Below are 25,567 nucleotides of genomic sequence, written 5' to 3' on the forward strand. Positions count from 1 at the left end.
TGGATGTAGGAAAATATATCCATTCATTCATTCTTCTTACCTCATTTAATTCTAACCATTTATTCATTGAGTATCTAAAGCATATTGTGGAAAATGACCATACCAACTGTTTCGATCGGCGTGTATATGGCTACGATAGTAAAACTGTTCCGTTAACATTATACGTATACATTTATCATTCATGAACATCAAAACTCTATTTTGGTGATTAATTGACCATTTCCCGTTTAATTACCTAGATAGTCATTCACATACTGTGCTCGATTATGATCTAAAGTAGTTTATTTAGACTTTCTTTGTTATAACCTTTTGTTTTACTTATTCAATACAACCAAAACCTATCACTATTTGAGTATTTATTGTAAAAATGTGCTGTGGGAAACTATATATTTAAAAAAGTGAAGTTATGGTTGTTCAATTAAGCAACAACATGAATGTATGATTTATATATTTGTATACACTAGCATATTGCCTGTGCGTTGCAACGAAATTTTAATTGATGAAAATGATCATTAACCTTTGCTATTATCATTATTTTATTATCATCTCTTAAATTCTACATATATTTGTAACTAAACCCTATCACCTCACAATATAATTCTTACTTCCCACAAAAAATAGAGGTGGTGGGGTGGTTGACATGTGGGACCTTATCTTTTCTTCACTCTAAAAGGGTAAGGACTAAGGAGGTGGTGGTGGGGCGCGATCGCTAATCGGTGCGCGCGCCGGCGGCGCGCGTTTCAGGCCCATAGGGCCCAGCACCGGCGCGCGCGCCTCCTTCGACGCTTTTTTTTCGTTTTTCTTTAGCGATTTTTTTTCGTTTTCTTTTCCACTTTTTTCTGATTATTTTTTTTAATCTTTAGCATGTTTTGAGTTTGAAAGTTTTTAAATTTTGAGTTGAAAATTTTTAAATCTGAATTTGAAAGTTTTCAAATCTCGAGTTGAAAGTTTTCAAATATGGACTTGAAAGTTTTCAAATCTCGAGTTGGAAGTTTTCTAATTTTTCAAATCTGGACTTGAAAGTTTTCGAATCTCGAGTTGAAAGTTTTCGTATCTCGAGTTGAAAGTTTTTAAAATTTGACTTTAAAGTTTAAAATTAAAATCGAAAATTTTCAAATCTAACTTAAAAAATTTTCAATCTGTTAGTAAAAAAATCTCCAAAATCTTTCTTAATTACTATCATTAGTGTTAAGTATATATTAACTAATGGAGATAGTTAAGTATATTAACTAATAGTGTTAATAGAGTAGGTTAATAAGGGAGGAGTGCTCGCTAGCTAGTAGAAGCGCGTCGCGTGTCGCATGGGCCGGGCCAACCGCGGGGGGAGGGGGTGGGGGCAACAGCCGCGCGCTAGTTAATTTGCTCGCGCGAGCTAGGACCCTCCGTGGTGGGGTGGCAGATTCACCACCTACCACCACCACTACTCCTTTTCAAAGAAGTATAGGTTTAAATCTCCAAAAGATACATAATATTATAAAATACCTATATATATTTGCGTTATATTTCCATATAATACTGATTAATCTTATGCATTTCGATTAATCTGTAAACGATACTCTTTTCATTCTACAACCGTATTCCCTCTTGTACGGCACTGATGTAAAGTTAGATGATCCTTTTTTACCTTTATACAGTATGTTCAGTCCAAAGTGAAAGTGTTCAGCTGCCCGAAGGCCCAGCCCACGGGAAAAAAGAACACTGCCCAAAGGCCCAGATAACTAGACATCCCGATCAGACGGCCCAGATTCACCAGATCCAGCTATAAAAATCCGGACCACGCCCACCACCCAAAACCCTCCGGCTCATTCTTGCCCACGCCGCGCCGCCGCCTCCTCCTCCTCCTCCTCCTCCTCCTCCTAGGGCTTCTTCTTCTTCCCCTCCTCCGAGCGCCGCCGCCGCCGACGAGATGGTACGATCCGTTCCTTACCTTCACCGCCTCATGACCCTCACCCTCAAGCCGATACGATTCGAGTGCTCTCTCTCCCCTCGCGCCAGCGCCTCTGATCTGACTAATTTTTCTCTTTTCGTTTGGATGTGCGACGCGGTGCGCAGGTGCTATCCAACGACATCGACCTCCTCAACCCTCCCGCGGAGCTCGAGAAGCTCAAGCACAAGAAGAAGCGCCTCGTGCAGTCCCCCAACTCATTCTTCATGGTATGACGTGAATCCCCGCACGCGCACGCATCTCGTACCTGTGTTTCCTTTCGTAGCTGCTGTTCCTCTTTTCTGTGAGAGACTACAGCTAAGTGTTTTTTTTCTTTGTTTTCGCTTGGTCCTGACGTTGTTCTTGGTTTGATCTGTCTCGTGTGTTGCAGGATGTCAAGTGCCAGGGATGCTTCAACATGTAATAACTTTTAACCTCAGTAGTTTATTTTGTTCTGAATAATTGCATCACTATGCTTTGATTGTCCCTAGTCTACCTTAGAGCCTTTATGATTTTTGCAATTTAGGTTAGCACTCTTTAGTTAAGATTGACTGGCAGCTAGACAACATGAAATTTTAGCTGTTGCTGGATACCTTGTTCTTGGTGCAAGCCAATTATGCTATTGTCTGATTTACCACCCATGTGCGGCTCTGTGCGGTTTCCTGTAGTTTCTTTTTTTATGAATATATATGCTAATGCTATGATATGTTGGTAGTGAATATTAACTAGTACTCCTGCTGTCTGAGTAGTTGTCTAAGTGTTGCTACATCCTGCTGCAATGTAAATCCCTCTACTTTCAAGTATTCATAGTTGGCAAATATTGATGAATAAAAGGCCTGCTTGATGCATGTCAATCATTTTAGAATTAGCATTTGAGAAAAGTTGAAACAGCGTTCTTCGTCAGATTTGCCGTGATATGTTAACAATCATGTATACCCCTTTGTGACTTTGTCGTCCAAGGAATCACAATATTGGCCTGAAAGTTGAAACTGGGACAACAAATTTGTACTCTAGTAATTGGCACTGTGATTGCTAGTTACATGTACGGTCTTGATTTAGAAAGTTAGATATCTGTATACTGTTTTATAGCTTGCCGTTCTCACATTCGAAATGCAATGTTCATATTGCAGAACAACCGTGTTCAGCCACTCCCAGACTGTTGTTGTGTGCCCAGGCTGCCAAACGGTGCTCTGCCAGCCCACAGGAGGGAAGGCCAGGCTCACCGAGGGCTGCTCCTTCCGCCGGAAGGGCGACTAGAGTGTGAGTCGTTCATTCAGAAGACGATGTTTTTGTGCCAAGCAAGTGTTCCACCTCCAAGGATGTAGTCTTCGAGTTTTGCTCTAGTTAGCACAGAAATATCTATTTTGCAAGTGTTATGTTATGTATCCCGAGCTACTTCTGAACATTGTCATCATGGAGGTCTAATTAGTTGGGTTTATTTGAGATTGTTCGATGAACTAAATTGGTGGTTGATAGTCTCAGGGGCAAACTGTTTGAATTATAAGCTGGTGTGGAAGATATTTATTGACATCTCGTTTTGTGTTTGACAGTAGAAAGCTTTACCCATTCGTCGGTTTTTACTTCTGAAATGCGTCAGCATGTTAACCATGTTATTGTCATGCTCTGTTACTGATTTCTTCGTAGCATTTCCGAAGCAATGAGGAAACTACTTTAATAGCATGAGCGTGGTTTTTAGACTATTCTGTATAATTTTCCCATGCCATAGTTTAGGTGATGAATGAACTACTCATGCTGTTCTGCTGTCTAAACTTGTGTATAATCGATGATTTTGATTTTCTAGATAATATATAGCCGTCTGTTAAAATTATATGGCATCACGCTGTTAATGTTTTAATTGTGTAATGTACTCATGGCTTTATACTTCAAAGGAAATTTTAAAATGGAACACGCTCTGACTAACGGAATTAACCTAACGTAAATAAAAGAATAAGTGTTATATGTTATTTGTCCCCTCTAGCACATGCTAAAATCGGTGGATAGAGAGAGGATTACGTTGTGACCATTAAAAATTTCAAAAATTTCTATAGATAACCTAATAGCTGTCACCACTATTGTCGAACACAAGACTTCTCTACTACTTGGCTACTCCTCCATCCTTTAAACATATTTGATCGTTCGCCATATTCAAAAAATTTAAGTAATTATTAATTCATTTCCTATCATTTAATTCATTGTTAAATTTAAGTAATTATTAATTCCTGTTCTGCAGGGTTTAATGAGTTTCTCACGGTGGGATGATCATAGAGAAAGGTGGCTGGCCTGTCAGCTAACCAAATCTTTGCTAGTAATTGTTAATTGTGCCTCACAACTCACATGTCCATGACATTGGTCTACACTGCACTCACAAGTACTCCCTTCGTTTTATATTAACTTTGATTTTTTTAAGTTAAACTTCTTTAAGTTTGACCAAGTTTATAGAAAAACATAGTAGTATTTTCAACATAAAACAAACATATTATCAAAATATATTGAACGTTAGATTTAATGAAACTAATTTAATATTTTATATGTTGCTAAAATTTTTCTATAAACTTGGTCAAACTTAACAAAGATTGACTAGGAAAAAAGTTAAACGGCTTATAATATGAAATAGAGGGAGTAACTTATTAATGGAATTCTTTTCTTTTTCATATTTTAAAAAAGGAAAAAGTATGAATTATCCCGAATTATCGCGGTCGACTGAATTATCCTCCCAAAATCGAAAACAAGCCATTGCACACCCTAAACTTGTAAAACCGGACGAATTATCCCATTGCTTCAAACCAGAACGGTTTTGATTCTATGTGGCATATGTGTGACGCTAACGTAGCAATCCAATAAAAAAATAAAAAAATCATGGGCCTCACATGTCAAACGGAGTACTACTAAAATCTCTCCTCTTTCTTTTTTCCCTCTAGTGATAGGGCCATACTCCTCTGCTGCCTGGTAGAGCAAAAGGGGTAGAGCCGCGGTGGAGTAGAGGCGGCGGAGGAGCAACTGGGTGGGGCGACGACGGGGATGGGTGGCAAACTCGTCGGTGTAGCCTGCCGCCTCTAATGCCTTCCTCAGCACCGCCCGTCGCCTGCTCGCCGAGGACTCATCGCTCGCCGCCTGCCTGAGCCGAGAAGGGGGGGGGGGGGGGAGAGAGAGAGAGGAGGCCATGGATCCCTCAACTCCTCATTTGAACCGGAGAAGAGGCTCGGCACTTTTTCCCTCCCCCTACTTTGAGATCCAAGATGACGATGACAACGAGGGCTACCTCACCGCCGTCTCCAGGGAAGGGAGCATTAGCATCGCCGTCGCCTCTGCCTCCGCCTGGAAGGATGACCTCGACGACGCCCACCGCCCCCCTGAGTTGAGGACTTGTCACCTCGTCGTCATAGTCGTGGAGCTTGAGAGGGCTGCAGACTCGTCGCCGTAGCCCACTGCCTCCAACGCTCTCCTCGGCGCCCCTCGCCATGCCCTCTCCGCGTTCCGTCGCTGGCCCCCACGCGCCGACTGCCCGTCCGCCCCGTTGCTGCTGTGCGCACTTTGTGCCCGAGAGGGAGAGGGTAAGAGTGGAAGAGGAGGTATAACAGGTGGGTCCCACCATTTTTTAAAAAGAAAATGCTGACTTGATTACCACGCGTATACTATATAGGACAAAATTGCTTTGGATTGGGTCGAGTGGATTAATTTGTCAGGTATTAAAAGTTTTCGGGTTAAGAGAGGTAATTCGGTTGACCACGATGCGGTAATTTACACTTCTTCCTTTGAAAACAGCACTACAGCAGCCGTGGGTCCGTGCTAGGCAAGGCGGTTTGATAAAGTCGGTTATCCTCCGTGGAATAGGTCGGTTCGCTTTGATATTGCGTTGGACACGTGTGCTAGCCGAATTACATCGACAAAAAGGAGCCGTGGGAATTTTCTTCCCCCAAATCGTTCCCTCCTTCTCCCCGCCTCCAATCTCCCGCCGAACCCTAACCCCCTCGCCCCCTGTCGCTGCCGCGGCCATGGACGACGAGATCGCGCGCGCGCAGGAGCAGCGCCGCAATGTGGAGGACGATGCCTATCCTCCGTGCCCTTCGACGCCGACCTCTACGGCGGCGTCTCCGACCCCGACCGCTTCGCCAGCTACGAGACCTCCATCGCGGCCACCGCCGAGGACGACGACGACGACGACGACGCGACCGAGCCGGTCAACCCCGCCGCCCGCAGCCTCGCCTCCTACTCGGGCCACGCCATCGCCTCCTCCTCCTCGGGCCTCCCCCGCGCGGCGGATGAGGAGGGTGACGGGCTCCGCGCCCGCGAGGGCGAGTACCACCGCCGGCACCCGGTCCGCGGCATGTCGCCGGATCGCCACGACCCTTTTTCTGCCGCGGAGACCACTCCGGACCCATCCACGCGGACCTATGCCGACGCCATGCGCGACAACCAGCCCGCGCCCGCGACGAAGCGGCGGAACAGATGGGACCAATCGCAGGAGGACGAGGGGGATGGCGCCGCCGCTACTGGGGCCAAGAAGGCGAAGACTGCCTCCTCCTCCTCCTCCTCACATTGGGACGCCGCCCCTGATGCTGCAACTCCCGGGATCGGGCGCTGGGACGCCACGCCTGGGCGCGCCGGAGGTGCGACGCCCTCCCTGAAGAGGAATCGTTGGGATGAGACCCCGACTCCAGGGAGGATGGCTGATGCGGATGGAACCCCTGCACCGTCCGTGGCGTGGGATTCTTCTTCCACCCCAACGCCCAAGAAGCAGAGATCAAGGTGGGATGAGACGCCTGCGGGTGTGGGGAGCACGGCACCTCGCGCTACCGATGCTGTTACTCCTGCAGGTTATGCTCCTGGGCCAACCCCGTTCGACGCGGCGGACCTCGCCACGCCGTCACCTGGCCAGATTGCTCGTGGCCCGATGACACCGGAGCAGTACCAGCTCTTGCGGTGGGAGCGGGACATCGAGGGGCGTAACATGCCTCTGACTGATGAGGAACTTGACACCATGCTCCCGCAGGTGGGGTACAAGATTCTTGATCCTCCGGCTTCTTATCAGCCCATACGCACACCCGCAAGGAAGCTTCTCGCGACGCCGACACCGCTGTTTACACCGCTCTATGCCATCCCTGAGGAGAACCGTGGGCAGCAGTTTGATGTGCCCAAGGAGTTGCCTGGTGGGTTGCCACAAATGAAGCCGGAGGATTACCAGTACTTTGGAACATTGCTGAACGAGGGAGAGGAAGAGGAGAAGCTGTCACCAGAGGAGCATAAGGAGAGGAAGATCTTGAAACTCCTGTTCAAGGTGAAGAATGGCACACCACAACAGCGGAAAGCGGCGCTTCGACAGCTCACGGACAAGGCGCAGGAATTTGGTGCTGGCCCGCTGTTCAACAAGATCCTGCCGTTGCTCATGCAGCCAACGCTTGAGGACCAGGAGCGTCATCTTCTGGTGAAGGTCATTGATAGAGTGATATACAAGCTGGATGATCTGGTTCGTCCGTTTGTGCATAAGATTCTTGTGGTTGTTGAGCCACTTCTGATTGATGAGGATTACTATGCTCGTGTTGAGGCCCGGCAGATTATCTCAAATCTTAGCAAAGCAGCTGGACTTGCTACTATGATTGCCACCATGAGACCAGATATTGATAACACTGATGAGTATGTGAGGAATACCACTGCTAGGGCATTCAGTGTGGTTGCTTCTGGTTTGGGGATTCCTGCTCTCTTGCCATTCTTGAAGGCTGTCTGCCAGAGTAAAAAGTCTTGGCAGGCTCGGCACACTGGTATTAAGATTGTTCAGCAGATTGCTATTCTCATGGGCTGTGCTGTTCTGCCACACCTCAGGTCCTTAGTTGATATCATTGAGCATGGTCTGAGTGATGAAAACCAGAAAGTACGGACAATCACCGCACTGTCTCTTGCTGCACTTGCTGAGGCTGCCGCACCCTATGGTATAGAAAGTTTTGATACGGTGTTGAGGCCTTTGTGGAAGGGTACCAAATCTCACCGTGGAAAGGTCCTTGCTGCTTTCTTGAAAGCCGTTGGTTTCATCATCCCTCTTATGGATGTTGAATATGCCAGTTACTACACCAGGGGGGTGATTCCAATCCTGATTAGGGAGTTCCAGTCACCAGATGAAGAGATGAAAAAGATTGTCCTGAAGGTTGTTAAACAATGTGTCAGTACAGAGGGTGTAGAGGCTGACTATATCCGTAATGGCATCCTTCCAGAGTTCTTCCGTCACTTTTGGATAAGGAGAATGGCTCTAGATCGTAGGAACTATAAACAACTTGTGGAAACAACAGTGGAGATTGCAAACAAGGTTGGAGTTGCTGACATCGTTGGGAGGATTGTTGAGGATCTCAAAGATGAAAGTGAACCTTACAGGAGAATGGTGATGGAAACAATTGAGAAGGTGGTGGCTCACCTGGGTGCCTCAGATATTGATCGCCATCAGGAGGAGCTTCTTATTGATGGCATCGTGTATACTTTCCAACAGCAGACAAGTGATGATTCAAATGTCATACTTAATGGGTTTGAAACAGTTGCGAATGCACTTGGCCAGAGGGTTAAGCCTTATGTTCCTCAGATTTGTGGTATCATCAAGTGGATGCTGAACACCTCGAGTGCAAAAGCTAGGCAGCGAGCTGCTGATCTGATGTCAAGGATAGCCATTGTGATGAAGCTGTGCCAAGAGGAGCGGCTGATGTGTCACTTGGGTCATATATTATATGAGTCCTTGGGGGAGGAGTATCCTGATGTGCTGGGTTCAATCCTTGGAGCTTTAAAGGCTATCGTGAATGTTGTTGGTATGACAAAGATGACGCCACCAATCAAAGATCTTCTTCCTCGGTTGACCCCAATCTTAAAGAATAGGCATGAAAAGGTCCAAGAGAACTGTATTGATTTAGTTGGTAGGGTTGCTGATCGTGGAGCAGAGTTTGTGCCAGCCAGGGAATGGATGAGGATTTGCTTCGAGCTGCTTGAAATGTTGAAGGCTCACAAGAAGGGTATTAGACGAGCCACTGCGAACACATTTGGCTATATTGCGAAGGCTATTGGGCCAGAGGATGTGTTGGCCACTCTATTGAACAACTTGAAGGTGCAGGAGCGTCAGAACCGAGTTTGCACTACTGTCGCAATCGCCATTGTTGCTGAAACTTGCTCCCCCTTTACAGTTTTGCCTGCCCTTATGAACGAGTACCGAGTACCAGAGTTCAATGTCCGTAATGGTATTTTGAAGTCTCTGTCATTTCTTTTTGAATACATTGGTGAGATGGGTAAAGATTACATATATGCTGTCACGCCATTGCTTGAAGATGCTCTGATGGATAGAGATCTGGTTCATCGGCAGACTGCTGCCTCTGCTGTTAAGCACATGGCACTAGGTGTTGCTGGCTTGGGTTGTGAGGATGCTCTTGTCCACTTAACCTTGTCTGGCCCAACATATTTGAGACATCTCCCCATGTCATAAATGCTGTCATGGAGGCGATTGATGGCATGAGGGTTGCCCTAGGCTCAGCTGTGATTTTGAATTATTGCCTCCAAGGCCTTTTTCATCCAGCAAGGAAAGTGCGTGAAGTATACTGGAAGACCTACAACTCTCTATATATTGGCGCACAAGATGCACTTGTTGCTGCTTATCCTGCGTTGGACATTGATGGGAACAATATCTACAGCCGCCCAGAGTTAGCTATGTTTGTGTGATCAATGTGAGTATTGCTTATTTTACCCATCAACTTACTTTATGCGTTAATCATCGGAAAATATGCTGCTAGGTTATGAAATAAGTTAATATTCATGTATCTTATAGTTCATATTTACTTGTTTGCGCTCTTTCACTGATATGCAACTGTTGATCTATGTCCTTCGTTGTGCTATTAGAATGAAATGGCTTTGTGTTTCCCTTGATTTAGTGTTCTCCAACAATGCCTGCGTCATCTTTCTGGCTAATGGCTATGCTGTTTGGCCATAAGGAAGTTATTGACATGATGAATTGATGCGTTAGTTTTTTTCTCTCCACAAAAGAAAGGATCTGATGTGCTGGCATTGGCAGGAAGCATGTATGTGCATATCATCAGTTATCACACATGTCGCTTGAACTGGGATGGTATCTTCATTAGAGCTTACATTTAAAATTATGTTATTTGGTGTTCTTGTAACGTATGTCTTTATTGAAGTCATTTTTTTGTTTGCAGGCTTGTTCCTTTTTGAAGGGGGTGCAATCTTTAAGAAATATCTATAAACTTCCTCTTTGATCTGATTGACTAATCTTTTTGGAATGTTTGTTTTTCAGGGTAATTTGATCCAAGTTCGATGCAGAGTTCTGGATTTAAGAACGACCACAAGGACATTTTCGCCACTGAGAATGGATTAGCTTATTCATAATCCTAGTATCACTGTTTTTCCTTTGGCCATAATTAGTAGTAATGAAGGTATTACTAGTAGTTATGAAGGTTGTGTTCATCTCATAGCTTCCTTTTGTCTCCAGTATATTGTTACTAGTATCTGTTATGATGCCTGGAACATGAGCATGTCTTCAACGTTTTTTTAGATCGTGTTCTGATTTCTGGAGATCTGGCCATAAAGCCATCGAATGTTTGAGTACTTGTGTTTGACATGTGGTGTCTAATTAGCTGTGTTCATTTTAAAAACCTTTGTTGAACTGAAATGGTGATTATTTGTTTCAGGGTTGGCCACAGCTTGTCTGTCTCTGGTTCGGAAGATATTGACTTGCATCGTTCGTATTTCGCGTCTAGCCTATGCTGTACTGATTCACCTTTTTTTTTTATATATTTCAGTAATGCAGAAGGTTCTGAGATGAACTGGACTTGGATTTATCTGTTTGGTCAGTGCTCACACACTTCAAATGTTTTACTTCACCACAAGCCAAATGAATAAATAAACAGATATCATACCATCGATATAATTTACAAGTTTGAACTCTGCTCCGTAGCATTTTTGCACGCCTAACAGATGCTTTTCTTTTTCAGTCAGACGATTTTCTTAGAAATTTCCCATCTCTATTTTTATTTTTTGCTTTCTAAAAGCAAAATTTAATAACATATAAAAGTCTAAAATATTGAAATTGCCCATGACAATGCTTAAATTATTTTCGCAATTAACATATTTAAACAATATCAAATGCTCTTTGTAACAGAAAAGAGTCAATGTATGTCTGATGAACAATCCCATTGTTAACTTGCTCTGATTGACATAAGAACATGATCCATTCATTCTTTACTGGTCCGCAGCAAAGCACACGGGGGAATTCATTTACTTCTTCAAAAGAGATCATCCGAGCGCCAAAAGTGGCAACTCGATCAATCGATCCGTGTGTACGCGCGTCAGGCGCCCGCCGCGACGGGGAAGCCGATGCCGCGGCGCGTCGACGGGAACATGGCGAAGAGGAAGCTCCCCGCCGCGCCGGCCGCCATGGGCACCGCCGCGAGCAGTTGCCTCGTCGCCGGCGACTCCACCGGGTAGAAGCACGCCACCACGTTGCGGTCCACCATGGCCACGGCCAGGAACACCGCGAACGACAGCGCGCCGTGAAGCACGTCGCGCGCGCCCAGCCTGTACCTGTCGTCCCTCGGCGGCGGCGGCGGCGGCGAGCCGGAGCCGGAGCCGGAGTCGATGAGGCGGAGGCTGCCGCTGGGCGTGACGAAGCCGTAGCGCACGGAGCCCGTGGCGTCGCGGTAGCTGTCGGTGAAGCAGAGCAGGAAGCAGCAGAGCGCGCAGGCGCCGACGAGGCAGGCGGTGAGCGCGCGGTTGGCGGCCGTGCAGCTGCCGTCCGCGGTGAAGGACGGCGAGAGCACCTCGAACGCGAGCACGGCGCCGGTCGGGAGGTGCTTCGCGAGGTCGGCCGTGCTGTTCAGCGCCTTGCAGACGAGGCTCGCCTGCGTCGCCTGCGTCGTCTGGCCGTCGTCCGAAGACGCGAGCAGCGGCGCCTTCGCCTCCGGGGTCTCCTCGTCGGCGCCGGTTGGACGCGACGCCATGATGAACAAGAACAATGCCTAGCTAGCTACCGTGCCTTAGCTGTTGGATTAGCTTGCTTCTAAGTTCTAACTCGATCGGCATTGCATTGACACGACGTATTTGAACAAAAAACCATGGACGCATGCAAAGCATCTGGATTCTGGAGAATACTTCAACACTAGCTTGCTCATGCTAAATATGTTTGAACACGCAAAGAACATTTGTGATTTTGCAACAAAGCAAAGTATTTGTGATTTTGCAATAACGCAAAGTATCCTAATTCTTACTCCTACCAGAGAAATGAACAATGCATGCAGAAAAGCCAAGCCCATGGAAAGGGGGAAATCAATTATGCTTTGTAATTGGCGTAAGTTCACTTCAGGTCCCTCAATTTGTCACTGAGTCTAAAACTCATCCCTGACCGCACTACCAGATATAACGTGTCCCTCAACTTGCAATACGGTGTACCGATGCCCCAGGGCAGTATATTGTTCGGTTTTGGCTGACGTGGCAAGTGGAACCCATGTAGGCCCCACATATGAGCCGCCAACTCTTCCTCCTCTCTCTCTCCCTCTCCCCTGTCTTTCGCATCTTTCATATTCTCAAGCGTTCGAGCGGCGGCCAACGGGAGGGCAGTGAGCAGTGGTTGATGGGAGTATAGCGAGTGGCAAGGAGAAGCAGCAACCAACGGGAGAGCGAAGACGGGGGGGGGGGGGGGGCGAAGAAGGGTGACCGCTGACATGGAGAGGGGCAGCAACCAACAGTGGGAGCGAACAGCGTGCGACGGGGAGAAGTACTATCGCCTGGAGAGAGGTGAAATCACCAATTGTGGATGGCATCACGGACGAGCCACGAGACCTAGTTCACCGTCACCCTTTCCCACTGGCCGCTCGGGGAGCCATGAGACCTAGGCTCGAGGAGTCATGAGACCCGGCTCACATCGCCTGCCGCCACCTAACTCCTCTCCCGTTGGCCATCGGCCTTCTCTCTATCGGCTACCACGCAGGAGAGATGGGGAACCTAAGTGGCAGCCTGGCAGAAAGCTCAGGAGGTGGTCCACCGTGGAAGCCCGCCACTCGTCACCTTCCAATCCACCACCAGCCGTCCTTCCCACCTGTCGCCGCCTAGCTCCTCTCCCGCCGGCCTTCTCCCCATCGCTCGTCACGATGGAAAGATGGGGAATCGGAGGTGCGACGGGAGTCCGAGGCCCGGTGGTCCACTGCGGAAGCTCGCAGCCCACCACCTTTTTGTTCGGCGGTTGGTCTAGCTCGGTGATGCGTTGCTGCCGCTTCCCTTCTCCCCGTCGTCCACCGCCCACCTGGGGAGAGTTGGTAATGCGAGGTCAAGATGGGGTAGGAGAAGGTGGAAGGAGCAAGTTGGTCGCTGAAAATTTTTGAAAATTCCTCTGTCACACATGATTTTGTGTGCCAATTATATCTTATTTCTGTCGTACAAAATTTATCTTTGTATGAATAAGGTCTTGACTAGGGAGGGGGATTTTTTCTAGAATACTTTTAACTCCTTGACTAATTTTTAAAATTTAAAAACTTTTTCATCCTTTGGTAACATCTTCAACTAATGAAAACCAATGTAAATCTAGGACAAGATTGAAATCCACATGGTTTCAATAATGCGCGCTTGATTTTAAACTTAAGGGCTGCTTTTCAGACAATCATGAAAGTTAAGACTACAAAATATACTTTTTCCTCAAATAAGCAATTGAGTTTTCATTCTGTTGGCCAAGTTGGTCTCTGATATTGGTCTTTGATTGAAAGCAGCAGTATCTTATGTACACCAGTAATACCGTAAAGTTTATCCCCTTTAGCTATTTACCATACCATTCATAATGATACTTCAATAGAATTTTAGTGAGGTTACAGATTTGCTCTTAGCCTCAACTTTTTTGGTGTGTGTTAAGAGTCGTATGTTTGATCATTTATCTTATTAAAAGTTAAGAAATTATCATTTGTTTTATTATAATTTATTTTATTATTAATGTTTTAAATAAAATGAATAGTTAGAAATCAATTGCGTTAAAAACTAAAGACAAGAGAAAGTAATAAAGATATTGTACATTATCTGCAACCCCGTCGTAAGAGATGAGAACTGCTTGAACACATGGCCTACAAAATCTCACATTATACTACGCATGACAATGATGTAGATGGTGTCAAATCCCCAACAAAACACGGCCTACTATGGTGTCAAATCCCCAATAATCCACGGTCTACTCCATAGTACTCCCTCCATCTCATTTTAAGTACAGTTGTGGTTTTTCATCTCCAACGTTTGACCGTCCGTCTTATTTGAAAAATTTAGGTGATTAGTATTTTTATCGCTGTTAGATGATAAAGCATAAATAGTACTTTATATGTAACTTATTTATTTTAATTTTTTAAATAAAATTTTTAAAGAAGACAGATGGCAAATGTTGAACACGGAAAACCACAAGTGAACTTAAAATGGAACAGTAGATGAGAAGCGGGAGAGATCTAAACTGAGATCGAACCGATATGACATGCAATGATCAGGTCCCCTTGAGCAGAAGAGAGCAGATAAGTTGGTGGATAACCCCAGGGCCACTTATGTCTCCCAAATGCCCTCACATCACCTCCATCGTTCTAGCTCTAGATATGGCCACTCCATGGATTCACAGCTCTTGGCAGCAAACACACAAGAGGGCCCAGCATGTCCCCTATCCCAAATGCATTGCCTTTCTTACCAGCTGGATATGGCATGCACAGAAAGACAATCTATCTTTCTGTGCATGCTTAGAGGTCCAAATTTTGGATCAAATATTTTGGGTCCCATGGCGCCTGGCAGAAGAAAGAAATACAAAAATTTTAGATGCTAATGAACTGGTGCGTAATTAATCGAAAACCATCCTTAGACTAAATTGAATAGATCAATTTGTTGACGATGCATACGTTTGGTTGGGGGAGTTTATACGAGGGATGGAAGAGGGGCAAGGTTATTAATTCCGTTGTTTTATTAGTATGGGAAATTTAAATTGGCATATTTTAATCCAGAAAAATTAAGATAGTACAGATGACATGTATATAGTTGAATGATCTAGTGTTGATGTTAAACATGAGCATGCTTTTAACAATATAAGCATAAACATCAACAATATTCACATAGGATGGTGATCCTAAGGATAGCATGGTGATAAACATAAAGATACTTGGAACTAAAACATCTAGCAACATGTTTAAAACGAAGATGAAAGTATTGAAGTACCCAGAGAAAGGTCCAGTATTATATGAGGCATTATTGGTATGGTTGCCTCCGTCGGTGTTGCCGTTCTTGCCTTCTCCAGTGCCGATGCAGGTGTTGATATTGGTGTTGATAGTTGACATAACATTGGAGAGGAAGGAGAATCTGATGAAGAGGATGCAACGTAGTCAAAGCAGAACAGGAGCAGTCGTGCCGAGACACTCACCAAAACCTTGATCGCCGGCCTATCCATGCAAGTACGCAAGCAGACGGAGTTTCGGAGGCCTGCTCATTTCGAGCACCCGTGCCCGCCTATCTGTGCAGGTACATAAGCAAATGAAGTTTCGGAGGTCTGCTCATTCTGAGCACCCGTGCACGCAGGTGATCAAAACCAGGGACTGTAGAAGCTAGCAAAACCTTGATCGCCCACCTATCTGTGCAGATACGCAAGCAGACGGAGTTATGGAGGCTTGCTCATTTCGAGCACCCGTGCACATGGGTGATCAAGCGTAGGACCAGGAACAGAGAACCACTAAGGTAATGGCCTAGCGCAAGAACAGAGAACCACTAAGGTAATGGGCCTGCTCATTCCGAGCACCTAGGTGCGCAGGTGATCAAGCACATGAACAGGAACAGAGAACCACTAAGGTAATGGCCTAGCGCAAGAACAGAGAACCACTAGGGTAATGGCCCGTCCGTTGCAAAATAATGAGAGACTACGCAAGCAGACGGACTCATTCTGAGCACCCGTGCGCGCAGGTGATCAAGCGCAGGAACAGGAACAGAGAACCACTAAGATAATTGCCCGCCCGTTGCAAAATAATGAGAGACTACGCAAGCAAACGGACTCATTCTGAGCACCCATGCGCGCAGGTCATCAAGTGCAGAAACAGGAACAGAGAACTACTAAGGTAATGGCCCGTCTGAGAACAGAGAACCACTAAGGTAATAGCTCGTCCGCTGCAGCAGGTGATCAAGCACAATCGAGAGCAAAAAAACATAATTAATCTGTCGCCCGCCTTGGCCTGGCTCGACGCGCGCGTGTGGCAATCGCGCCACTATCTCAACCGGTCAATAAGTACTCTCTAATAGCTCATTATTTAAGTTCATATCTCTCCACTTAAATTTTTAAGGTGGTATTAATTTCCATAGTATTAATTATAGGTTAATGGAATTTATTGAGAATAAATTAGGCCAAGCCTATTTAATCCAAGAATTAGAGCATTTAGGACTTTTGGTGTGACGGGGAATTCAATTCAGGAGAGAACTTCCTGCTTTTTAACATGTGTCGGGTTAGGAATTGGGATGGAATTCACCTTTACGATGTCTAGACAACTCTGAATAGTCGTCACTTCAAGTCTTAGCCCCTATCGATTCCCATAATTACTCCTATAAAAGGAGGGACTGAAACTAAAAATTAAAATTTTGGGTTAATCTCACCACCAATTTACTCCTCTAAACTTCAAATCCTTTTTCCAAAGTTGCGAATCAATAGTATTTCTCTAGGAGAGTACAATACTGAATGAACAACACGAATCACTCCACAGCACACGCATGACACATGTCCCATACACATGCTGAGGGAGAGATCCGAGGGTCCAGTCCTCTCTAGCACGGAGACACACAAATCCATAGAGAGCCAAACTACATATTTGCAAAAAAAAAATAATTTGTAAATAAATTTTTATATATATGTTATCAGCGATAAAGTGAAAGCTGAAAATAAACTATGATAAAAAACCGCCTAAAATCAGCTCCAAATTTAAGGTGAAAAAACTTTAAATTTAGCTTATAAACATAAATATGGGCGAAAAGATGAGCCGGAAAAAAAAATCCCCACCGAGGCAATCCACCCTACCTGTTCGCTCCACCGAGTACCGCTCTTAGGGCATGTACAAAGATAAAGTCAGATATGAGTTCTACGTTATCTAGAGACTAGCATCCTACAACAGTTAGAGATAATATGGTCTCTAATCATTAATGTATCAAAATACTTTTTCTTACTTTTCTTTCCTTTCTTTCGCCACCATGCAACAAAATTTGCTCTAATAAATGCTAAGAGTCGACTTTGAGCTGTTGTCATGCATAACAACCATACTCCTTTCTCTTTCTTTCATGTCATCAAATTTACTTGCATGGCAATAGAAAGAGACCACTAATAAACACCGTTGTAATAGCCAACTTATCATGATGTCTCTCAAGAAATCTAGGCGTAATATGAGTTCTTTGATGGCTCTTTTATCACAGAAACCAAAAGAACAAAAAATCTTTAACAAATACTCGTTCCGAAACCAAAAGAACAAAAGATCTTTAACAAATACTCGTTCCGTTTTTAAATAACTGATATTATTGACTATCACTATTTTGATTTGGGCTATTAATTACGATGAACAAAAGTATTTATATTTAAGATGTAATATAGTTATATTTAACATGTAATATGATACAATGGTACTCCTTTTAGTATTTATATATTTTTTAAAAAAAAGATGAGTGGGTCAAAGTTTCAAAATAAATTTCAGTCAAAAAATAGTGCTTAGTGTTAGTTATTTTTTTAAAAAAGGAGTAAGTACTAAAAATTTTTGCATTTATGTTACTCGTGTAAGATATGTGTGTCGGGGTCTCTCCCTTAATAAAAACAAGAATGACATGTGACAGTAGTTTTTCTTTTCCTTAAATTAAAGGAAGGCACCTTGGCGTCGAAAATGACTCAATTTGGATGGTGATTGGTGAAGCTATATACATCAAAACCTCCTTTCAAAGCCGTCATGATTTGCAAGTGATCATTTTCCGCCAATAATACTGACAAGATACTGGTTTCATACTACCATTGATGGCCAGCCTACTGAATTCGATCAAAATCTCCTGTCGTTGGTGTGACCTGGCTGAAAATTCACGCATTATTCATTGTATTGATCCTACTTTCCAACAGCATACAAATCATCCTGTTTTTTGTTCGCCAACATTCTTTGCGAGATAAGGTTGCATATGCTTCAGTGGGTCTTAAAAAGAAAAATTTTCAGAGTATATATTTTTTAAAAGGGGGCAAAAGCTTCGCCACTTTTTTATATTGATAGAGCATGAATAAAATCTTAGAGTATTTACAGGGCACGAGACCAATGGGCCCGTAAAATAAGATAGCAAGACACTACTCTCATGCAGTGATTAACTCTGTGATTTTTAACGCCCCAGCTGTGATCTTGGCGATGATGGTGGCAGGAGTGGAGGCAACATGCCTGAAGATTTTGACATTTCGTTCACACCATAATTCCCAGGCGATCAGGATGATCATCGACTTGAGGGCTTTCCTTGAGCAGTTCGTCGTGCGCGAGATTTTGTACCACCATTCTTCAACTGTCGCACATCTGTCCCACCCTTGCAACCAGAGATCGGCTCCTTTCGATCGTTATATTTCAGCCCAGATTCTTCTAGACAGCCTACAATTTGCTAGCAGGTGTAAAGCTATCTCTGTCACTACGCGGCAAAGGGGGCAAAAGATGTTGATTGGCTCACCCTCTCTTTTGTAGCCGATCTGTCATGTTTTAGATGGTGAGCTAGGAGAAGAACTTGCATTTTGGAGGAGCTCAACACTTCCAAATGGTCTGGTTGTAAATCGTTCTTGAAAGAGTATGATGTAGAAAGAGTAGGCTCCTAGAAACCATAGCCTGTACGCCGAACTGAAAGAGTAGGCAGCATTGGCCGTCAGCTTCTAGACGATGGAGTTCTTCTGGTCGGTTAAAGGGCCAACACGTTGAATCGTGGTCCATAGACAAATGTACCGGTGCGGTGGTCCGCCTCTGTGTACTTGGAAGGTCGATATACCGGATCCAGACTTAAGGGCAAGGGCCTCATGCACCGTCCTGGTTTTGTGTTTGGAGGCCGCTTTTCAGAGTACGTAGAGGCAAAAGATATGTATTAGTTATGTACCTTGATTTTTAAGACAATCGATATAAATTCGGCCTCAATATCCAAACGTGGATATACACAACCAAATATTACAAAATATATATATATAAAAAGACAAGACTAAGCTTCAAATCTTCGTTCATGCTTCAAACTTTCTTATGTAAGGACAATCCAGCAGACCTCATTTGAAACTTTGATGTCAGCATCGTATGTCATAATCGGCCTTCTGCTTCCTAAGGAGTGTTGCCGCACAAAAACTGCATTAAGACAATCTTCAGAAGCAGTTCGAACTCTTGCAAGCCCTTGCCGACATCGACCTATCTATACCTTCTATATATATACCTTCTATATATATAGTTGGTACCCGTTACAGCTAAAACTCAACATACAACCATGACACATTATCTATAATAGCATATCAAATCATGTCAATCATCCTCATATTATTTCAAGTTTTTAACATATATATTCATCATTTCTATAATATATGAGCCCCATCTGTTGGCCTAATAAGTCAAGGCAAAAGCCAAAATTTAAATTTTCAAACTTAATTTTAGAGTTGATTTTAAGAATTTTCAACGCAATTTCTTTTTAGCGATGGCTTTTAAGTCGCTACGAATCCTATCTTACTATAAAGTTATAACCCACTAACTCCTAAAGCTTAACATGCAAAGATGCCACATCATCATCCACTAACAATCAATACATTTAATATCATGCAAACATGCTATGTTATCTATAATTTAAAATTTATTTTATTTTAGAGCTTTTTAAATGAAAGTATGTTAAATCATCAGCCCACAATTCACATAATATTTCAATATATATCTTCTTTTTTTATAATATTTTATGTACCTATATAAGTTCATCCTCACTTGGTTAATGTTATTTCTCTCTTCTTTAATTAAGCCATATCACATCAATCACTTGGTTAATGTTATTTCTCTCTTCTTTAATTAAGCCATATCACATCAATTGATTTTAATGCTTATGTAAGTTTATATTGTTTAGCTATTTTACACATTATTTTTAGTTATTGTTATCATACTGAAATCGCATAGCAACGTGCGAGGTTTCACCTAGTAAATATATAAAAGTTTTACCTGTAAATTAATTTCTATTCCCTAATAAGCCGTTTTGGCTTATTAGAGAAGATGGGCAACCGATGAGGCTCTATAGCATGCAATCATTCATGTATTCTGCAGCTAAAACACAATAAATAAATGACAACGCCTATGGGTGAAAATGGTCCCGGAAATTTCCGATCGACTGAGCGCTATTTTCGTATAAGGCGTACTGTTTCCGACCGGACTGTTTTTGGCTATTTTTAAATTTTGTTTTTTTTTAAATTTTTTTCTGCATCGTATTAATATCGATACTAAATAGTTTAAATAATAAATATGGTTAAATACCGGCCAATCGAGTGTCTTTTTCGAAGACATGCTACCGATTCGGACCCTTTTTACCCCCAAGTCGACGCCTACAAGAACACGACCCGGCACACTGCTACCGCCCGTGTAGAAACACAACGATGCCGCCTCCATGAAGGATAATGACACCCAAAAGTGTCGCCGTCGCCTCCACCAATAAAGCTAGGCAGGGTTATCACGGTCACACAACTGCCACAAACCTCCGACCACTGCACCGAGTCAACAAACAAAATCTCGACCATTTGTTATAAAACTAACAAAATATTGATCACGGAAGCCAAACACCAAAGAATACCATGGAAGATCCAAGATCCAAACAGACGATGGATCTAAGACACGATATTTGTTAACGAGATTCAGTCAGGGCACTGATGTATCCGGAGTTAGGGTTTGGTGTAAACTATTGTACACTATCCGGGTACAGAGTTTTGCACTTTATACCCGATGACTGGCAGAATTATCATGAAATTTACACCAAAAGAATGGGCGAAATCTAATTATACTGAGCCACGATAGTGTAACAGAAGGTCCATTGGAGGCAGAAAAACTGTCATCAGGTTACAGCAGTATTGTCAACAAGTTTGCCATGTTGTACCAGAACTACCAGAAAGAACCAAAAAAGATTGTACAATAGACAATTGCTTTGGACTATTGGTCTATACCAGTAAGCTTCACACAGAACCACAAACATGCATCATTACTGAAGTTAAGGAACAGCTTGCTCCCTTTTTTCCAAGAATCAACAGCCTGCTCTAAGAAATATGATGAATCTAACCATATCCCACCAGAGCAGTCCATACCCTCCAAATCTCAAAATTTGAAGGGAACACTCCAAAGTTATTAGACTCCCCAAATCTCAAAATTTGAACATAGTACTACAGAGATGAATGGCCCATCAAACTATGCACATCATTTATGTGCGCAACCTAGAGCAGCAAAGCAACAGAGTTCCTGCATGGATAAGGACATACAATTGAGCAGGTACAAAGAGGACGGTATGTCATCTACTCCATCAAAGTCCTTACCTTTTTCTGTTCATAATCCCAGGACCTGCAAAGAGTCAGAGAAGCTGACACAATTCAAGACATGAGAATAGTCCCTCACACTGCCTAGCCATCCATCCAGCCCACTGGTCCCCCAGCTCAGCTCCAAGTAAATTTCACTGAGCTGATCAGAATCCTGATCAACACAAAACAGATAGGATGTGCAGGCAGGAAAAGATTTTCTAGAAAATCTTTACCAACAGTTGCCGACAAAAATGCAAGCTTCCTGAATTTCATCCTGAGTGTGCCAGGTCCACTTGTCAGAGAGCAGCAAGTAAAGATTTGCATGATGTTTTTTTTTCTCTTCTTTCAATTGTACTGCTACTACCAACAGAAGGACTTGAATGCTATTCACCAATTGAAGCCTCATCAAGCTGTTCAAGAGCTCAGCAATGACAAAGTGGAGGCAAGTGAGACCACACTTTTGACTTGGTCCTGTGCTCCTGGCAGAAAGCAGTGTGGCAGCAAATGCAAGTAAATGCACACCAGTGCTGCAGCATATGCATGCAACTGGGTACTGGAGCTAGATAAGCAGAAGCTGGATACCATTTCATTAGCTATGTAGCTGGACCAACACTTGACTCTCTAGGCATCTAATTAAAGAGGACAGCTAATCAAACACAACTAGATAAACTTGATTCTTTACCACCAAAAGAGATCAATGCCTACTCCCTGTATCGGCACATAATTAGCGAGGATCACTAAACGCAAGAACCAGCCAAGCTACCATCCAAGCTGCTCTATAAGTCTTAGACTCCATTGTTGTCGTTGTTGCTGCTGGTGTTGTTGTCATGCTCCTCGTTAGAGGTGAGATGGTTGGTGCCGTTGCTGTTACCACTAACATCGCATCTGGAGCTGTAGTAGGTATGCTTCTTGGATGAGCCCTTGCACTGGCTTGCTGGGTACTTGCGTGCATTGATCTCCAGCTTGCGTAGAGCAGCGCTGCCAAGATCGACTCCGCACATGTCCGACAGCCTGACGAGGTAGAGGAGCACATCGGCCAGCTCCTCCCCCAAGTGCACCTTCTCCGCCTCGTCCCAGCCGGGGAGCCCCTTGGGCACCTCCCCTTTCCACTGGAATATCTCAGAGAGCTCTCCTACCTCCCCTACCTGCACAGCGCACAAGAACCAGCCACAGATTATACACAAATTACAGAAGATAACTGGATGAGAAAAAGATTGTTGTGCTGGCTGCCAACTTGGCTAGGGTCATGGATTGAGCTAGATGCCGAGCTTATAGTTCCCACAATTGTTCTCTTATGGGCATCTCCTAGGTGTGGGCTGTGGGCAACACTTGGAAAAAAAAGGGATTCTGCTCTAGTAGGCCTTTTGAGATGGCCCCCACCACAATGCAGAAGAGCACATTGTGGACAGGGTGAGGTGACGTGAGTGGGATCCTGCTTAAGTCCAACTCATGCAAACTATTGATATGGATAACCTAACAGTGCAAAGGCCAAAATAGGATACATTGCATTGCAACATGTGTATTTGGCAGTGTTCAATGTGGTCAGGATTAAAGAATTTTTGTTTTTCTTCCACTGTTGTACTACTGCACATATACCTTTGTCAGGAAATGGTTGGTGAGTGGATTATGTTGGTTTGAACGTAGGGGTAAGCATAAGTTGTTCTATGATATTATTTTTATTCCAATTTTACTTAGAACAAAACAAAAGCCCTTGAGTCCTTGACTAGATAGAACATTTAGATAAGAAAATTGCATTCAGAAAATTCTAGATACCACAAACAGCGAGGTAGACAAAAGGTTAATTAAACCCAAACACTGCATATAGTCCCCAAACAGCGAGGCAGACAAAAGGACACAATGCCAATGTTTACTGTCAAGTTAACATCACTTAGACTGTCATGAGACATCTCACAGACAAGGGGATCATAAAGCTCCTTTCTGTTCAGTAAAGCAGAAAAGAGTTTGTTCAAATTAGCCTCTCGAAATCAACATCTAAACTTTAGTGTTATATGATGCCCTCGACATACCTATTTCTAGTTGGCCTTTACCCTGACACAATCGTAGTAAGAATACATTACTCTGATAAACCTTGAGATCTAAAACTAATAACTGTACAATGCCCTTTTCAACACAATATGATGTAGGCAAATGCCATATCCAATTAGAATAGGTGGTTTACATCAAATCATTCAGTAAAGATCACAGCCATATAAGCTTCAAACAATGATATTTTAGAGCAAACATGATTACGCAAGCATAACAGTAAATATGTAGGCAAAGTCCCTTGCCTTAGGCACATTGGTTCAGAGCCAGGCCGATTACGCCAATAGCACTCGCTCATCCATAAACCGGCTGACACAGTATTACAGCGGTACATTTGTAGCATATAAAACGAAGTAATTAATGTAATAATCCGGTACTCCACTATGAACAGATCAAAACTATTACTCGCAACAGAGCGTAATCTACCTTTTACCCGCATATAAACATCCATCCGATCATCAGTTCATCAATTCATCACCCACTGTGTGAGATGACAGTTTTATTATATAAACATATCGCACGATTAAAGACTTCTTGGAACACTGCCTTTTTGTATACAGCCAGTCAGCCACTCTCTATACCTATCTATTTATCCCCATTTCACCCTCGTGCATGTCAAAGTCGAAATACCATAAATCCATGATGGAGTACTACTACTTGTATACAGTTGGTCCCAAAAGAGAAAGGCGCCATCAACCATTCAACCTTTGCAATTCCAGTACAGAAACCAACCTGAAAAGGATGGATGGACTAGTACGTGCAATTCATTCTCTCAAGTTTGGTCTTCTTTTTTTTTCTTTTCTTTTCTTGGACCAAGAAGCCAAGAAACCCTCCGAAAATCGGAGTGAATGTAAAATGAGAAAATCAAATAGAGGAATGAATTTGGGAAAGAAAAATGGGGAGGGTGAGGAGGGGAGAAGACGAACCAGGGCGAGGAGGAGGTTCCTTGGGGAGTGGAACTGCTCCCAATCCCTCTCCCTGGCGAAGTCCGCCATCCTCCTCCGCAGCTCCTCCAGCCCCACCGTCGCCGCCGCCTCGGCGTCGCGGCCGCCGCGGCCCTCTCCCACCACCTCGACGCCGTTCATGATCTGTGCGAGAGAGAGAGAGAGAGAGAGAGGAATAGGGCGGAGGAAGGGATTGGTGGTGAGGACGCTATAAATAAAGAAGAGAAGAATGGGGAGAAGGGAGGAGGAGGAGGAGAGTGGCGGCCGGCGGCGCCATTGTTGGGCCGGCCCAGGTTGATGGCTACTTGTTCTCCTCCGTGCATGGCCCATCATGTGTATATGGTCCGGGAACCTCGAATATTTTGACTTGTTTAGAAACACATTACAAACGCACCTGCTTATAGATTACACGTACACTCTCACCTATATAAACACACACACCATATTCTTATAAGTATCTCTGAAAGAATATTGTTACCATGGACATCTCAGCTATCGACGGGTATGAAGAATTGGTTAGCATATCATGAGATTGAGGAAGTTACGATGGGCTCATTGCTTTCCATGCTTGGCATTTGGTGATCGTGATTGTGAAATAAATTGCTATATCATGCGGTAGAAGAGAGATTTAAGGAGAAAGAAGCGATAAGTTTTGAAAATAAGTTTAGGGCTAATGTTGGAGGCTGATTTTTTTATTTACATAAAAACACAAAATTATGGGATTGACGAAAGTAGTATAGGATATACTCTGAGTTATTATTTACAATCATCATCACGTGATAGCTTAGCTAGGAACATTATACGGATACGAACTCCCCCCAACATAATCGGCGTGTACGTCGGCCCACAAACGTGCTTCAACACAATCAGGATATGCTTCATATCCAGATTACATTCATATTATATTAGATTGTGTCACATCGATGTACGTGCTTAGGGAGTAGTCGCACGCAGGGTAGTTTGTTGATGAGATCAATTCATGCCCCAATCGATGATCGAGGCGCTTCAATTGGACGACTTGGATTCCGTCTTTGACTCTAGCTGCTTCGATTTGTGGACGGTATTATAACCGTTTGCACCAGATCCTCCGCCCGCTGGAAATCTCCGGTCCGCCGGTGTTCATCCTCTAAACCCGAGTCAATCTAG

General features: G+C 43.8%; 3 protein-coding genes and 1 pseudogene across 3 annotated transcripts; 2 read left to right on the plus strand and 2 right to left on the minus strand.

The window, feature by feature from the left end:
• The first annotated feature begins 1,789 nt into the window (after positions 1-1,789).
• On the plus strand, positions 1,790-3,454 carry LOC4329362 (small ribosomal subunit protein eS27). The gene is made up of 4 exons (XM_015767593.3): positions 1,790-1,909; positions 2,053-2,154; positions 2,316-2,344; positions 3,055-3,454. The coding sequence occupies exons 1-4, from the start codon at positions 1,907-1,909 to the stop codon at positions 3,179-3,181; spliced, it is 261 nt and encodes an 86-aa protein (XP_015623079.1). The 5' UTR covers positions 1,790-1,906; the 3' UTR covers positions 3,182-3,454.
• A 2,391-nt stretch (positions 3,455-5,845) lies between these two features.
• Positions 5,846-11,235, plus strand: LOC9272713 (uncharacterized; annotated as a pseudogene).
• Positions 11,073-11,895, minus strand: LOC107279952 (protein DMP6). The gene has a single exon (XM_015768801.3). The coding sequence runs from the start codon at positions 11,893-11,895 to the stop codon at positions 11,245-11,247; it is 651 nt and encodes a 216-aa protein (XP_015624287.1). The 3' UTR covers positions 11,073-11,244.
• A 10,105-nt stretch (positions 11,896-22,000) lies between these two features.
• Positions 22,001-24,603, minus strand: LOC4329363 (uncharacterized). Its single transcript, XM_015768190.3, has 2 exons — positions 24,404-24,603; positions 22,001-22,579 (listed from the first exon to the last, which is right to left on the minus strand). The coding sequence occupies exons 1-2, from the start codon at positions 24,560-24,562 to the stop codon at positions 22,220-22,222; spliced, it is 519 nt and encodes a 172-aa protein (XP_015623676.1). The 5' UTR covers positions 24,563-24,603; the 3' UTR covers positions 22,001-22,219.
• Positions 24,604-25,567: the final 964 nt, after the last annotated feature.

This window comes from Oryza sativa, chromosome 2 (genome assembly GCF_034140825.1).
Source record: "Oryza sativa Japonica Group chromosome 2, ASM3414082v1".
Classification (NCBI taxonomy): Eukaryota; Viridiplantae; Streptophyta; class Magnoliopsida; order Poales; family Poaceae; genus Oryza; species Oryza sativa.